Source organism: Centroberyx gerrardi, chromosome 5, assembly GCF_048128805.1.
Source record: "Centroberyx gerrardi isolate f3 chromosome 5, fCenGer3.hap1.cur.20231027, whole genome shotgun sequence".
Classification (NCBI taxonomy): Eukaryota; Metazoa; Chordata; class Actinopteri; order Beryciformes; family Berycidae; genus Centroberyx; species Centroberyx gerrardi.
In genome coordinates, this window is record NC_136001.1 from 24,320,445 (window position 1) to 24,337,368 (window position 16,924).

The window sequence follows — 16,924 nt, forward strand, 5'->3', positions numbered from 1 at the left end:
ATTTTCAGCACACAGACTAATTCATTTGCGGCTCTTTTGGTGACTGTTCATTTGATCTCTATGATATATCTACTTGTTATGGTATTCAAGGTAATAATGCATATTGTAGATGGGAGGATGAGAGCCATTTTCTGCCCATCTGCCATGAGGCGATCAAAGTGGAAATTATCTTTTATCTACTATTGAATAATAAAAGGGGAGATACAGCAATTATCATTCTGAACATCTACAGTATTGACATGCACAATACAATCCCACAATACACTGTACACATGCATAATGTTCCTTTCACTCCATTATACCTTCTGCTAACCGGTGCTTGCTGCTGCACAGTTGTGTGTTGCTGCCAGCTACTGTTCAGTACAAGCAATGCTCTCTAGCTCCAGCCTTCAGTTTGTTATATTGCACTTGCTGCCTGTGACCAGTAGAGAGCAGCTCTTCCTCAAACCTGAAGAACAATCACACACAAATGCACCAAGGCTTGTGACCATGCACACACATATAAACTACTTTTATACTCCTACTATTCAGCCAATAACAAATAAAATACAACATATAAACTTCCCTCTCTAAGCACTGCAGTCTCCTTTAAAAACATTGTCAAGGAAGGACCATATGTCCAAACCAGAAATCGAGGGCTTGGAGCCTAAGGGGCGTAAGTGCGTTATAGTAGATTTTACAGGAGAGCCAAAACAAATTTTGATCAAACTTGGATCAGCTGCCGTTACCACTAAGTAACTAACTAACTTTTTGTGTTATCAGATTACTATAAAAACAATACTGCTACAGTTTAAGTTGAATTATATTTGTTAACTTTTTTAAAAATGGCAAAAGAGTGAAATACGCCTTTTTGGCACAAACATTGTCCCAATACAGCCATGCAGAATATGGGCTTATTAATATTAATTTTAATACAAATCTAGCAATTACACTTCAATCAACACTGAAATATAAAACAAGATCAGAATGAATATCTTTATCTTGAAGTAATGCTCAGCAACTTTCACCAAGGCCTTTAATTGTAGGCTACATGGAACATATCAAATTGATTGATACATTTTTTCTGTTAAAAACTTTTAATAAACCTTTTTAATAAACCTCTATAGACATAAGAAACTACTTTTGATTCTAAACTACTACTTTTTTTTCTTTTGCTAGTATAATACATTTTTGTATGTGTCCCAGGACACATCACTTATTGATGTGTCCCAGGACACATTCAAAGACCTGTAAAACTCCTCATAACACTGAGGGATAACTTCAGCTACCAGCAGTCTTACTACCAGAGCTCATCTTGACCAGTTCACACTCCTAACATTACAAAATAACATTTTGAATCTATAGGCCTAAGTATTTCATGGGAATATTAACATATTTACATTCATCTAATATTGACCTAGAATATAAATTAGGATATGAATAGGATACTAAAAATGATGTGATCATGCTGCCATGCTAGCATTACTTACGTCAGCATGCATTTTGAGCTGACCTAAGTGCTGTTAGAATCCTCTACCCACAATGCTTGTTCAGTGTCAAAAGTGAGGTTTTGCTTGGTGTCAAAAGGGCGTAAGTGCAGTTACGCCCTTTTGGCAGCAAACAAAACCCTATTTTTACTGTTATGGCTTTCAATTTTTTTTTTAAATTAAAACTTATGGGTCATGATTTCAGTTGTGTCCTTTTGGCACTGAAAAGATCTCACTGAGACCTTTCAATTGATATATAATACTCATATTCGCCCAAAATCGCACTTGGAGGACATTGCACTTGAATCGCACATGCAGTATTTCGAGGGCTCCAAGCCCTCGAAATACTGCATGTGTTTGTCCAACAGTATGGACTGAGAGATGCATCTGAAACCTGGTTAATAATGTCTTCATGTCTTCACTGCACATGGAACAAATTCAAGCCTAATGTCAACTATCACAGGCCTATGTTATCGTTTACATGTAATACATGCCATTCGTGATAAAGCAATGAAGTCAATTCAAATTTATTTATAAAAAGCGACATGTTATAAATTTGAAGATTATGGACCCAGAGCTTGTGTGCATATAAATGCTCCGTGTTTATATTGAGATACAGGAGCTGGGTGTTCTATGTCTATTTGAAGACAGAGGTAAGATATATATATATATTTAATAGCAAAGGATATAGATATCGATACAGAGAGGCTTAATATATTCTATCTTAGGTTCAGTGTTTTATAAATTTATACTGCACTGCAAGGGCAGTACATTTTCTTGTGACATTAGGCGGCATTCAGCTAATTAGTTGTGGTTTAGTTTGACCAGTACAAGTCAAGAGAACAAGAAGCACTTGGAAAGGTCAATAATACTGAGAGATGGTGCATATAATATTACCATACAATGTCTCAAATACAACTTCATCACACTTCACCCCCAAGGCTTGTTTTAGTTTAGAAATGTTTGAAATTTTATGTTGATTTTTATGCTATTTCACCACTATGCCACCAGTGACATGACAGCTGCACATATGAACACTGTATGAAAGCTGGCATGAAGCTTGAATCCATGCTATCAGAATTCTTGAATGTGAGCTGTGATGAAGCTCTTCTTCAGCCATTATTAACCAGATTTAAAGTAAATAGTTAACACAGGCTACAGCATAGAGTGTTCTGCTTAAGTATGCAACTTACAGGATGTGCAACTTACAGGATGTGCAACTTACAGGATGTGCAACTATGCTGACTCAGCGTTAAGTAGCTCACTACTGACCTTTAATCATAGTTCATCCAAAAAAGGCAGGTGAGAAAACAACAAAGAAAAGGTCTTAACATTCATCTATATGCATTAGTTGGGCTTAGTTTTATGATATTTAACAACCTCATTTTGCCAAATGGTGTTCAATTATTCCTTACTCTGATAAAGGTCCATTGACCAAAAGCTTAGCTGAATAACAAATACTTCTGCATCTGACAGTTCAATTACTCTTACAATGGCAATATCATTAGGAAAATTGCAGTACATTAAATGTTCAGTGCCAAGGCAGCGAATAGTAAGAAATTACTTTGCATGGTATATTGTATTAACTCTATTGGATCTAGTGCATTTTCTTCCAGGGAATGTCGATATTTAATTGCTGTAGTTTTTCTAGAGGAAACTTCTTAGAAGAGGTTAGAAATGGGGGGGCAATGGTAATCCTCATCCTCAAAGCTTCAAGCTTGGGAAGGCATATGGATCAGCAGAGTTATCAAGTCAGTCTCCACCACATACATTTTTTATAGCCTTTTGCTGTTAATGTGTATATGTGCTTCCTCCACCCTGCAGCTCATCCTCCCGTGCAATCAAACAATGATGCCCTGGTTTCATTAAGGATCATTGCAGCTACACTACATGTGCTTTGTCTCATCTCAAGTGACAGGTTCATCAGTTCCTATCAAGGATGTTATTTAAATCATCGACAGTCTGTGTCAAAAAATAGAAATTATTCTTTCCTTTACTCTTTGAAAATTGTTAACCTAATTAATTTAGATTTTTGAAAGCTCCAAAATTTCAACATGATCTCATGCAAATATATATATATTTTTCCATTTGTTAACTAGATCACACAAACACTACTAACATGGGTAAAAGCTCTTTTAATTTTAGCACTTACAAAGTATAAAAATAGTACATGGTACTTAAAATACTATTCATCACTTCAGACTTTGAGAAGAATCCATGTCACATGTTCCATTTAAAAGTTCTGCATGCATAGGTTTGGTTAGCTTTTATGAGCACAAAGTTTACCAGTTGCTCAGGTCACATTAAAATACTTGTGGCTCTGATAATAAAAACATGTTCAGGTATCCCAATCAGCAATAAACAGTGAACAGCAAAGCATTTTTATATATCGAAATACTGTGCAAAAAGATATCCCAAAAGTTGGTGCATTTACTAATCTGAAGATGACTTAACAGTTATAAACAATTTCAAATAAAGATCTGTTTGCACAATTTGTAAAATAGAGGCTGCATCCTCCTGCTATCTATTGGAGGGTAAAGGTAAGGGTTGGGACGCTCTATTTGCCAATAATGACATTTCTGTAGCCCTTGACGTGACACAGCTTGTTGCTGTCGAAGTCGACCACCAGTTTTCGGAGCCCAGAGTGGGTGGGTGTGAAGTAGATTTTCACCTTGGCATCTTCCCCAGGTTTCACTGCTGAGCCCAGCCTAAGGGTAAATATTTAAATATCACATTAGTGACACACACCATGAGCACTTGATCACACTCTGCATAAATATTTATGCTATTGATTACTGCTTAATTGGGGTTACATGACAGTTATGACTATTTATGGAGATGATGGAGATGGAGCTGCAGTGTTTGAACTGTTCAGCAGCAGAGTGAAGGCAAGAAAGAAAGAAGTTTTAATGACAATTTCACTCCTTTTTGATGTAGCTTTGGCCAAACACTAGTATTACTGACTGTGAAAATATATGCTGACTGTCAAATGAAAGCTGCATTTGTTCATCATCTCATCATCATTCATGCAGTCAGAAATGTAAAGCTGTGTTTTTATCTAGCCATGGATTGGCTGCTCACAACTTTACTCACTGAAGGAGACAAAGTATTTCCTCACTGGCCACCGTTATTGAATTGACACCAAAAAATCTCTTTTATTGGGTCATGCAGAGGAAGGACAACTATTCGTTTCAGCAATAACAAGCCACCTCACTAGTTATTCATCCACCTCATACTCCTCTGAACCCCTGTGTATTGCTTTGCCAGTAGACTCTTAGCCTGGTTGAATAACAATATGTCCAGCCAGACATCTGGTGCTGCATCATTTGTGCAACAAATCTTAAACCAATATCATGCACATCTCAGAGCTTGGAGATCAAAAGGGGATGAGACATTTCCTTTGCACAAAATTAATGATTGTAAAGAAGCCTAATTTTCTTTTCCCGTTTGGATTCATTTCGACAGCTCAGCCAATATATTGTCAATGTCAGACAGATTTAGTGAGTTGGCTTGGTGAGATAGCTCCCGTTGCTCCAGGTCCTATCAAGTATTTTGACAGTTTCCTCAGGCTTTATCTTAAACAAAACTGTTTAAATGAATTAATGAATGGATGGGTAGATAGCTAGATAGGTAGGTAGGAATGTCATTCTCCCTCATGTTTGCCAAAGGTTTGCCAGCATATTTGCTCTGTTCACAATTACTTGCTTTGCAGAAACACATAGCAGAAACACATATCAGAAACAGAAACACATGTCTGTTTGGTCCAAGTGCAAAACATGTCAGTCTATAGAGAAGAATGTTGAAATTGTCTGAGGTTATAGCGGTTAGTCTGATTTATGATTGGGCAGTTGGTGCTCTCTGTGAGTGTGTGTTGGTGCTCTGTGTGTAAATCTGAGTGAAGGATGGATTGAAAGCTGGTTTCTAGTTGGGTAATTAAGCATCATCTCACCTCTCAGTGAGTACGTGTCCCCCAGTGAGGTTGGCCCCCTCGATGCTGAAGCAGCAGTTCTCCAGCGGGTCTGGCAGAGGGTTCTGGAGGGTGATCTCTGCAGCCAGCTTTCGATTCTCCTTTGGTTCACCGAGGATCTGCAGAACACAGCCATGTCTAGATGTTAGCTGGCACAAGCCTTACAGTAAGTACAACACTCTTTGGCTTAGGCCTAACTCTTTTGATGCCTTATGAAAGCCAGTGGTATTGGGTTTCATAGAAGCATGCCTTGCTGTTTCGTGTGATACTGTAGATCTTCAAAAGAATGTCAGTATATGACATTCTTTTGAAGATCTACAGTATCAGACTGAATCAGATAACTGTAGGCCACAGTAGCAGTACAGTAGCGCTTTTCTTCAAATGTTTACTTCTTAGAGCCATCAGATTCCATCACTCCATAATGTAAAAAGTATCTCACTGGAAATGGCCCATGGAGGAGCTTTTCAGATCAGCACCAGACTGGAAGAAAAACCTGTTCCCTGGCATGGCTTTAGTGGTCCACTAACCTTATTTTTTCACTTTCAACATTTCTAATCCATTTTGAAGGCTTGTTTTTGTTGGCATTAAGGTTTCCGCTATCTGGCTGATTAAAACTTCCAATCTCAACTTCAACTTTAACTTTGCATAGGCCTATATCATTATTAAACTGGACATCATATCATTATATACGTAATTGTTTGCCATCATTAATGGCCATTAATGACCCGTCTTCTTTTCCTAGAATTACAAGATGGTCAGACTGGGTCTTAGAGATTGTCTTCTTGCCTTGTTACATCTCCATGTGACATTGCAGGTCATTGTACTCACTCTGACTTTGATCTCAGGGTTCTCCAGTACGATGTTTCTCACTGCCAGTGTGGCGTCTCTGGTGGCGTAGTCGACCAGCAGAGCTGCCAGGCGGATCAGGTTGTCCTCAGTCAGTGCACCACCATACTTGGAGTAGTTCATCCTTAGTGGAACCCGCCTCTCTGGAAGAACACATAAAGTATTAGGAATTCGATAAAACACTCACACTGAAAAGCCAAGTGTATAAAGCTTGCTTATGCGAATAACACATGGTGACTTGGCCTGAGCTCACCTGCTCCTGGTTGGAGTTCAACGTTGAGCAGGTCTTTAAAGCCGCAATTCTCTCCCAGTATTCCATTGTAGGACACGGATGTGGACCCAAACACCAGGCGGCACTTCTTCTCAATGGGCGTGTTGTTAGTAACCACAGCAAACACATCAAAGTCGCAGCCCTTCCTCATGTCTGATGTAACCTTGATAGTGAGGTGCAGGCCTTGGTTCTCCTGCTGCTGCAGCAGCTTGTTTTGGTGGTTGGCCTTCTTGAAAGTCTCCCTTTCTTCATCAGAGCCTGGTAATAAGGATGATACTGAATCACTTATTAAGGCAAACATTTTGTTATCATAAATTAGAATGGAACTATTAGAGAGCTTAAATAGGAGAATACTAAACAACAGAAATGTCAAATTTGACAACTTCAGGCTTTGTCATCCCAAACAAGCAATTTGTACAGAACAACTTGAATCAACATTTATAATGTTGATTCAACATTATTCTGTTCTGTGTCTTATTCAACCTCCTTTCTTTGCCTTTCTCAGCTTGATCCTCAAAAAGGAATGAATGGTCTGAGCCTGTTGATGTCCCTGAGTTTCAAACTGTGGTTTGGTTTGCATCATATTCCTGTTTTTGACTGAGCTGTTAAAGTTTGTCTACTGCAGCGGTGCTCTCTACCTTCACGGTACTTGTACAGATGAGTGATGTCCTCTCTGGTGTCCTTGCCAACACTCTTTGTGCTGATCTTCTGGCCGACCAGTGTGGAGGTGGTGACTCTTCCTGTGCTGCCGTCTTTATTCCTCATGAAGGTGATGATGTCAGCATTGACCTCGGCAAAGACGAACGGGGCATCATACTTGAACATGAGCTCTCCCTCCTTGATGGCCCTGACAGGGATGGGGCCGCAGCAGTACACTCCTGAGCGAAGGGTGAGATGCAAAAACAAAGATGTTGGATCCTCCTTGGTCAAGACCTCCCTCAATCAAAAAGGTTTCATTGGTATACACTGTTAGTTACCTTCACTTTTCTCCTGAGGAGTGGGGTCACTGGCCTGCCAGCCATTGAAATCTGATTTGAGGTCAGGCCTGGTCATCCAGCTCTCCACCCAGCAGTGATAGTTCCTGCAGACACACGCACCATCAGCTGAATGAATTCATGCATCTCTGATCTGGTGCTGTGATGAAGCTTAACTCTTCCCAATTTGCTATTTGGCAGCAAAACTGGATTTTCTCTGAGCATTATTACCATATTACCAAAACTGCAGTACACTGATTTATTGCAGCTGAGTAATACTTGCACCTCTACAAGACTAGTTGTGTAAATCTAAACTACTAGGGTTAGGTGAATTACTTTAAAAATATATTCCATTACAGTTCCTAGTTGCCTCATCAAATTGTAATCAGTAATGTAATCCTGGTATATCTGATTAAATATACTCTCTTATATATCTAATCCCTAAGTAATGTATTCAGATTACTTTAATTTACTTTCAGATCACTTTACCATATTTGAGGTATAAAGAGTACAGATAAGAAAAAGTGAAAAATTACAAAGTTCAGGAAATGCATTTCGGGTTTGCATAAAAACACACGTAAAACAGCTGCCACTTTTTAAATGGCCTCCTTTCTTGCTTTCACTTTAAACTATTCCAAGTAAGTAATCCTCAAATTTTTCAGAAATATCTATAGTCAGAATATATTATTTTTTAGGTAATGTAACAGAATACAGTTCTATTGTTTTTTGTATTTAGAGTACCTAATGTATTCTGTTACTACTCCCCCTGTCTTCTCCTGTCGGATTACATAAGTGTTACATAAGAGTTCTAACCAGATCATCTCTCTGGATCCCTGCATGGGCTGTCCATCCTGATCGATGTACCGCTCAATCACCAGGTTGCTGTTGGTGTCGTGGGCTGACAGATAGTTGGTGACGACTCGGCAGGGGATGCCAAGGGCTCTGGAAACTAACGGGGCAGAAAAAAACAATTTACATGATCATTGAGGCACTCGCTGGAGGAACAAAACCTATCTCTCAACTTTCTGTTAAAATATTTGGTGTTGCGTTGTGCCTGTTAGAGACAAACCAAGTGTGTTTTGTCGTGACAAGCTACCAATTTCCATTCTGTTCTGTGTTACCTGAGCAGGCCACTGCAGCAAACACCCAGCACTGTCCGTAACGTACAGGTTTACAGGCATTAGTGTCCCAGTTCTGCAGGATCTCCACACTGCCCTTCCAGGACATGGGGCTCACACCTCCATCATAGTCATTTGTCCATCTTCCATACAACACCCCGTTGTCGTCGTCATTGCAATTCACCTAAAAGGTAAACAGGATCTATCTATCTCACAGGTGCAATCCAAGATTTTGACATTCAGTTTGAAGTTGCCATTTAAAACTAAAAATTGTATTTATGCAAATAAAAAAATAAAAAATGTTTGAAGTAGTAGCCTACAACTACAAGTGTCTCTTCCATATAGAACGGTGCATGGAAATGTATAAAATCAGTGTGACCATACCATGGCACTCAGCACTCTGGACACATAGATTGGATTCCTTCTTCCTGAGCAGTCTTTACCGGGATTACGCCGATATTTAGGATTCATATCCAGGATCCTCAGACAGGCATCCAGGATTCCAGTTTCAAACTGGAAGACAAAACCACAAAAAACGGCAGACAACATTTACTTATGATGTGTTAGTAAGTGTTAACACAAAGAGGTGGAAAAAAGATTAGATTAAGCAAAAGATCAAACGTTTATTTTTTGAAATTCCTCTCTGCAAACAACAGGTGCAAACACACAACTAATTTGGCCTTCTGTAATGTTGTGCATGATCAGTAGCTACTAATGCACCAGTAATGACAGGCTAATCAGACTGTATCACATATCAAAGAAAAGGCATTCTGGTTGGAGATGTGAACACCTCTGTCACTTTATCAGAACCTGGCAGTCCACTGTGAAATATAAATACCACAATCTTAATTTCATTGACCATTGCTGAATTAATACTGTGTGTTTGCAATAATGTAACACAACATAAATCACTTGATAAGGGGACATTTCTCCCTTATCAGAATAAGCTTCGTCCAAACTGCATGTCTTTATCATTGTGTGGCACAATGCTGGCTCTCATGTGGGAACATGTGTGTATTCAGTGAGGCTGATAGCATCACTGTTGGTGTTGGTACCTGGCCAAAGTTCCATGGTGTAGGTATGAGATGTTTGTAACTTCCTCGAAAGATGATTCCATCCTGAGACAACACATACTCCCTCAGACTCTCCTCATTGTCCATATATACCACATCCCCTGTTGCCAAGAGACATTACAAAACAATACAATAATGAAACACCTCCTAAATGGAACAAGGCTGGCACAGTATAGGTCTTTATTGTCTGGATGCTATCAAGAAACACATACATTTTCATTCACAGTATAATGTTCTGAAAGTCCTGGAGTCTATTCATAACATCTGAGTGAAACATGAACTTTTACTGAAGCATATCTATACCCTTCCACCCACCCACTCACTCACCACTGCTGCTGATACGACACCCCTACTCCTATTTCTCAAGATCTCGACTTTGGTATGAAACCTAACCATCCAAGCATTCCATAGCCTAAGGTTGCTACACAAGATCCACAGCCTGACAGCTTGACATATGGTGTGTTTACCCACCTGGACACCAAGGGTTAAAGAGCAGGATAAACTCGAACCGGCCCGATCGCCCCAGAGTCAGGGTGTAGCGGCCTATAGGCGCATCTGGGGGAGAGCAGATGGACAGGGCCACCGTGTTCCCGGGGGGACTGCTGACGGCTGCGCTCCAGCAAGAAGTGTCAATGTTGGCAGACAGATCAAAGGAGGCCCTGGTGCCATACTGGTCAGAGGGATGAGGACCTACAGTACATGTAGCAGTCAATATGGTTAGAACACTGAGACTGCACTTGGGAAGAAGCCAAGAGACTTCAATGATGTATTTGTGTCTTTCAGTGAAAATTAAATGGGAAATGGAAAGTTAGATGATACATTCCCACAGTATTCCCAAACCCCCCCCCCCCCCCTTCATTTAGTTCAAACATCTCTGGAATCTCTTCTCATGCATGGACAGCAAAACTGTATAATGGCACATAATTATGACCAAAGGCGATTGGAACTCAAGTCTCCCTTAGTGGCCTCAGTTCAGATTTGAGTTCTGGCAAATACCATGAACTCAAGTTCCCCTATGTTCACTCCAGGCATCGGTCCAAAGAGTCAAGCCCTTCAAGTCTTCCACACAGTGCAACCAACCAAACCATGGGTAGGCTGTTTCCTCATCTGCTTCTCACTTGGATAGTACTAAGGGTCCTAGGCCAATCTATAAAAAAATACTTTAATGTTGATACTGTTATCTCTGATAGCGCACATGCTTTCCCGTTGGCGGCCACACTTCCTGTTAAACAGTTGGATTTGAAGTCAAGCAACAGTTGTGTTATCATACAAGTTCGTCCAAATGTTAACTGAGGAGAAGAGACAGATAGTTTTTCATGTTGTTCCAGGGTTTTTTCAAAGGCCCTGAAGTGAATATCTGAGGCTCCCAACAATAACAGAGACGTCAATTAACACCCACAGAGCAAAGAAGGAAGAGTTGTGGATAACAATGAAAAAAACAACAGAATAAGACCTTACAGCTACTGTAAGGGCACTCGCTTTTAAAAGCCAGTAGCAGTTTCAGTGGCAACATAAGTAGGTAAAAATGACTTCCTTTTCCTTAAAAAAAAGGCCAGACCTCAACGTGACCGGTCTTTATTCTCTATCATCTTTGAAAGGCACTAGGCACTAGGGAAAATAAACATGGCCTAGCGCCAATAGAAACACACAATTACAGTAGGTGTTTCCATTGTTCCCCTGACATCCTGAATGACAGGACACAATTACAATGCTTTTTCCCTCTTCCTCTCCTCATGAACCGTTACTGTATGCCACACATTTTTCAATTTTTATTGAGAGTTTGAACACAAACTCAAATATTTGAAAGCATCTTACAGAAACTCTAATATTTGAAAGTGTCTACACGCATACACCTGTAAAAGACAAAGGTTTTTATAAGAAATGTATTATGAGACGACTTCTAATAAACCCTAGATACATATAATAAAACAATTTCTGATGGAGAAACGGAGGTAACAACCCAGTGCTGTACCTGTTTCTACGATGCAGGCAAGAGAGCTGGCTCCTGGTTGATACTCTCCTGAGCGCAGCTGCAGGTTGACTGTGAACGGCTGGCCTCTCCTCACGATGAGACGATTCACACCATTGAGATCGGTACGATGGTCTGTGTTATTGAACTCACACTCCAGGTCCCAGCGAGCAATGTCCAATGCTTAGAAGGAGAGAGGACAGAAAGAAATAAAGAATCTATTTTTAATATACAGAAGAGGATCAACCCTGTTAAAGTGTTTTTTTCATCTTGTGAACCAAGGACTTACATGACCTGCTATACACAAAGTGTTACAGAGTATTTTTAAATGGGTGGATTTTGATTTTGTGAGAAAATTCTTACAATTATCTAGAATTGTTGGATCAATGCTGAAGAATTAGTTCACCATGTCAGCATAGCAATTGAAGTCATTCAGTATAATTATTTCAAAAGTTGTAAAATATTTACTCCTGTTTTTAGCACTCCAGTCATGTCTTGGTCTATAATCCTTACTGCCTGTTTTACAGGAGGATAATGCATATGTTTAATTGTGCACTTAAATACCGCAACAAAGTCTTCATAACGAGCAAGGAGTAAAACTTAGAGGTGGGTATAGGATAAGGAGTATTTAAATGAATTTCCAAGGTTGTAAAGTTATTTGTCCAATGACAAATAACTTTTTATGGCATAACTGTGGTGAATTCTCCAGAAAACTGTGGTTACCTATAGTCTGCATTTCTTGCCAGACATTTTGCGGTTCCGCATGGGGCTTATCTTTAGCCTACTAGAAGCTAATTGCTTTCTTTGCTGGTATAACAAATTCACTTCTATAATGAATGTATTTTCCAGTCCCTGAGTGATCATTTTATGATCTTCAAAGCCTTTACAAATTCTGTGGACCTCAAAATGTAGGCGTCTATCAGATCAGCTTCGAGCAGGACACTTGCTCATTTACAGTAAGATATTTTTGTTTTGCAGGGCTTTCTGAAGGGATTTAACAAGAGGTAAACACAGACAGGCTGAATTAGTTTGCCTTCAGTCGCTCCCTATTAAGTGTGTAAACACAGAGCCCCGCCTTCTCTCCAGGGTGCGACGTGACTAAGAGAATCCCACCCTCTGATTTCCTGTTTGTAGGAAGAGTTCAAGTCCTCTTGCTGCCTCACTACTGGCTGGGCTACTCCTTGACTTGTCAGGAGGTTAATATCTCCCTATACATTAAGCCTTGGTGTTAAGGAAAGCCCTGGAAACAAGCGTGAGGTGGTAATGTCAAGGCTATAGGGTTAGGCTTGAATAAACAAAGACTAAGCTGCAAGTGCTTCCTGCTGTTTTACATGACGTCCAGAGGGGATCATACTTTAACATTCCTCATGGCTCAGATCTTTTACTGATCTTGACCTTAGCACAGTTCCTACTTGCAGACATGTCAGTGTAACTAATTGGAGCAAATGCCTTAAAGATGACAAAGCTATGTCTTTTGGGACAGCTGTTCAATAGGATTGTTGTTTAAGCTATTTGGCCAAACTTTTACAGAGACTACTTTTATTGGTTTGGAAAAATATTAGGCTTTTGCTGTGAGCATTTCTAATACCATCCAGTCATTTAGCTGACAGTTGATCAGTGCTAAGGTCAACTAAAAATGAGCATTGCAATGCCAAGCATAATCTATAACACATCATATTTTACAGTTAATTGAGGAACCATCTGGACAAAGCAATACCTCACTTGCGTCCAAGAAATTGTGCAATTTTTTTGCCCATTCTCTGTAAAGAAAAGCTTCTGGGAAAGTGGGGCATTAGCTCATCTTTCTGGAGGAAAGAGCACGGCAGAGCCCCATTTTGTGTAACAGTAAAGCCGATGGGGGTTTGCTCTTACACACCTAGAGGCAACACAGCCCAGTAAAAGTGATCTATGGCTTACAGAATGTGTAGACAATTAAGCAGATTGATAACATGTGGAAGACTGTGACCCAAAACCTTTAAGTAACCGAGACTAAACAACCCATGTTAACGCTCTAGTGGTGCAACAGCACAGTGTTGTCATTCTGAGTTAGTGGTGTGCTTCATTGTGGCTGCATAAGTAGATATCTAAGAAAACACATTTTCATTCACTTCCACACAGCAGAGCAAGAATGTGTGGTCTGAAGTCAAACAGTTGTGGCATGACAAATGATTCATGTGGTGTAAACCCAAACTGAATAGATTTTATTGGCACACAGTGCAGGGTTATATAACATGAAGCAATATAGCATGGCTAGAGATTTAACTGCGTGGGTCTGCCCAGTTCCTCCTTGAACCTGCCTTTTTCACTCAGTATGTTGTTCTGTGGATACCCTGCAGTCTACCAACCATGAGCAACACCACAGAAGGACTGTCTTAGACTGAGCAGCACTGAGGCCAGCATTTAAGCCTAATAAGGAAACTAAAAACAAAATCTAGCTGGGGTGTAGCGGGCAGCAGCGGGTACAGTAAACACCATTTAAATCCTGGAAAAATAAATATGTAGACTCCCGTCTGAAGTAAAATAACTTTTACTCTTTCCGTCCACTGTGAATGAACAATGCAGTGGCACAAAACCCCACTTTCTGCTGAAAATGAGGTATCTTGTTTTTTTCCATCCGTGCTGACTTCAGAGCTGCATACTGCAGCAATCACAGGCGTTTAGTTCTAACTGAGCGCTTTGTGCATGTGCGCCTACACATGGCAAACAGGTGACACCAATTCCCCATTACTCTGTTTATTCTAAATACAAATGCTGCAGTGGTGTAAGGATGAAGGCATTGCATCCTACAACTTTCTGCTCACAGGGTGGAGAGAGGATTTAGATAAAGCAGTCTGACATTCCATATTTTGTACTTGCTTGTGGTTTTCAGCTGCTTCAGTAGGCCTATGTTAAGGAATACTCATATACTGTGCCTATGAATTTTAAATTGTATATTGAATGGGAAAACGCACACTTTCCTTTTTTGATTGTAGACAAGCCATTTAGACAAGACATCTCCCTGTTACCAGACTATAGTTCCAGTTATCAAAGATTCTCTGTTGAATATAATTACTATAATATAACTATAAACTGTGTGCATATTCTAGTTTCTAATATCCCTCCTCTGATACTTTTGGTGTTCTACACATTTTGCTTGCACAGACAGGTCAACAACAACTGTAACCTCTAGAGGTGATTTATAGCAAACCTTGAAGATTGAAGCATGGTCTTCAGCAACAGTTTTGAATGGGTTGAAGGGGCTTTGAGCAACCTATTTCTAGGATGTTGTGCCTGTAAAGTTAGCTGCAGTTAACTGGTAGAGGCTCCAGCTGCTCTCAACTGCTATTAAAAGCGTAAAGGTCCCAGTGCAACAATCATCTCCACCTCGAACATGTGGGTGAAACATTTTTAGAATGCACTGGTCTGCAGATCTTGACTGAATGGTTCCTGCAGCATCAAACCAGCCACACAGAGCGTGATGATGTGTGCAGTTTGTGATAACTTAACAATTGTCACCTTTGTTATTTTTAGACATCATGCCTTCAGTGTGTTCAATGGCAACATTGTCCTTGGTGTTTATTGAAAGGATGCCGTTCCTTCACACTGTGCTGCAAATAGATAGCTTAACAGTCAATTGTAGCACTGAAAATAGTACACCATCAAAATCAATGCTGGATTGTATTTTCATCAGCTAGTAAAACGCTGAAGGTGCTCTATGTGACTTCAAAGTTACATCAGTTCCCAAATATCCCAAAAAACAAAAAACATCCATATTAGGAAATGGTGGGAAGAAAATATCAAAGCCTGATGCTTGGCATCTGTGGGGAATTGGATAGTTGTGGAAAAAAAAGTTGATGTCACTTCAAATGGCAATAGTTATGTGTCCCATTTCAATGTGTAGCCCTTAAGCTGTTATAAACGGATACCTGGTTGTTATAAAGGGCAAACAGACATTCATTTAATATTTACAAACCAAAGGCAATTTACAAGAGGCTACTAATAGAAACAGCGGTAAAACCTACCTTGAGCCATGGTTGCAGCTGTGTTCGTTGACAAAAGCAAAAGTGTGTTTTGAGAGGATTTTCAGCTCAGTAGGCAGTGTGTGTCTCCGTGCTGTTATCCCGACGGTCGGGGTCTTATTTGTAGCCCTCTTGCGCGTCACCAGAATTCCTGCGAATACAGAGACACCGGTAGTGGGCGTGACGTACGCACGCGCGCGCGCACACACACTCACACACACACACAGACGCGCACGCTTTGAACCCGCGGACCCTTATTTCATGATAGACAGTGTGGTGCAAGAAAAGAAAACCGTAGCCTGAAGATGTACTACTAATATTTTAGTCATCATCTGTTTTTTTCCAGTGAATGGGCAGACCCAACCCATGTCAACCAGTGATCACTGCAAAAGTGTAGACTGTAATAGGACTTCTGTATCCAGATCCCTAATGTCACACATTTCCTACCAATATGGTGCTTTACCATACAGTACACAGCTCATTGGCTGTGGCTGTTATTTGATATAATCGCCTGTTAATTTATAGCAATCACCTGTTATTTTCCTACCAAGATGGCCTTGTGGTGATGTAACAGAATACTATAAATATACCTATTTTAATCAAGCTATTCTAATTGTTAGACTACACTTCATACAGCTTCATACAGAACAGCCGCATCAAAATGAAATCCCTATTAACATTTACACTGGTGATGAAAGGTGAAGAGGGGGGAATTTACAGTTCCAAGTGCATAAGAAGTACAAATACAAACCAAAACAATGGCAGCATTCAAAGTGAGAAGTCACTCAGTCTCTAAGGTTTCTCCTTTGGTGCCTGTGAAAAAAAGGCTCGCCTCAAGATGATCGTTCTTCAGTGCATAATTATGGCAATAATGACTGACACATCAATAAAAACTTGATCAGTATCTGTCCCTACAATAAAATGTGTTAATATAAGCTACATTTACCAATTACATCACTGCAAAAAACGACAGTAACATTATTGTCATTATGTCATTATGAGTAGAGGAACTAGCCAACCATATGGTCTGAAGCACACTGGGCAGACAGTTTTAATCACAAACATGAGTCTTGGCTGCAGAACTAGGTATTACATCAAGGAAGAGAATTTAGTGATTTAGGTTTACAGAAGGCTAACCTAAGCCAGGCCTCTGTCCTGACTCTCACATTATTCAGTTAGTGAACATTATGAAGCAATAGCCTATGCAAGGTCTTGAGATTAAGATTCTGAGACTAAACCAAT

The 16,924-nt window shown here is 40.0% G+C and overlaps 1 protein-coding gene across 1 annotated transcript; it reads right to left on the reverse strand.

Moving 5' to 3' along the window:
- Positions 1–3,584: 3,584 nt before the first annotated feature.
- On the reverse strand, positions 3,585–15,789 carry tgm2b (transglutaminase 2b). The gene is made up of 13 exons (XM_071894434.2): positions 15,686–15,789; positions 11,688–11,867; positions 10,187–10,405; positions 9,698–9,816; positions 9,027–9,155; positions 8,646–8,826; positions 8,338–8,473; positions 7,528–7,631; positions 7,189–7,428; positions 6,533–6,808; positions 6,262–6,422; positions 5,416–5,552; positions 3,585–4,174 (listed from the first exon to the last, which is right to left on the reverse strand). Exons 1-13 carry the CDS (start codon positions 15,693–15,695, stop codon positions 4,024–4,026), a joined length of 2,043 nt encoding a protein of 680 aa, XP_071750535.2. The 5' UTR covers positions 15,696–15,789; the 3' UTR covers positions 3,585–4,023.
- Between the last annotated feature and the right edge of the window lie 1,135 nt (positions 15,790–16,924).

What these genes read in the sequence shown, in the direction of transcription:
- tgm2b (XM_071894434.2), bottom strand. An exon ending in TCTGTACAAGTACCGTGAAG is followed by an intron (nt 6,809 to 7,188) that starts GTAGAGAGCACC and finishes CCTTATTACCAG; the next exon opens with GCTCTGATGAAGAAAGGGAG. An exon ending in GGACACGTACTCACTGAGAG is followed by an intron (nt 4,175 to 5,415) that starts GTGAGATGATGC and finishes ATTTACCCTTAG; the next exon opens with GCTGGGCTCAGCAGTGAAAC.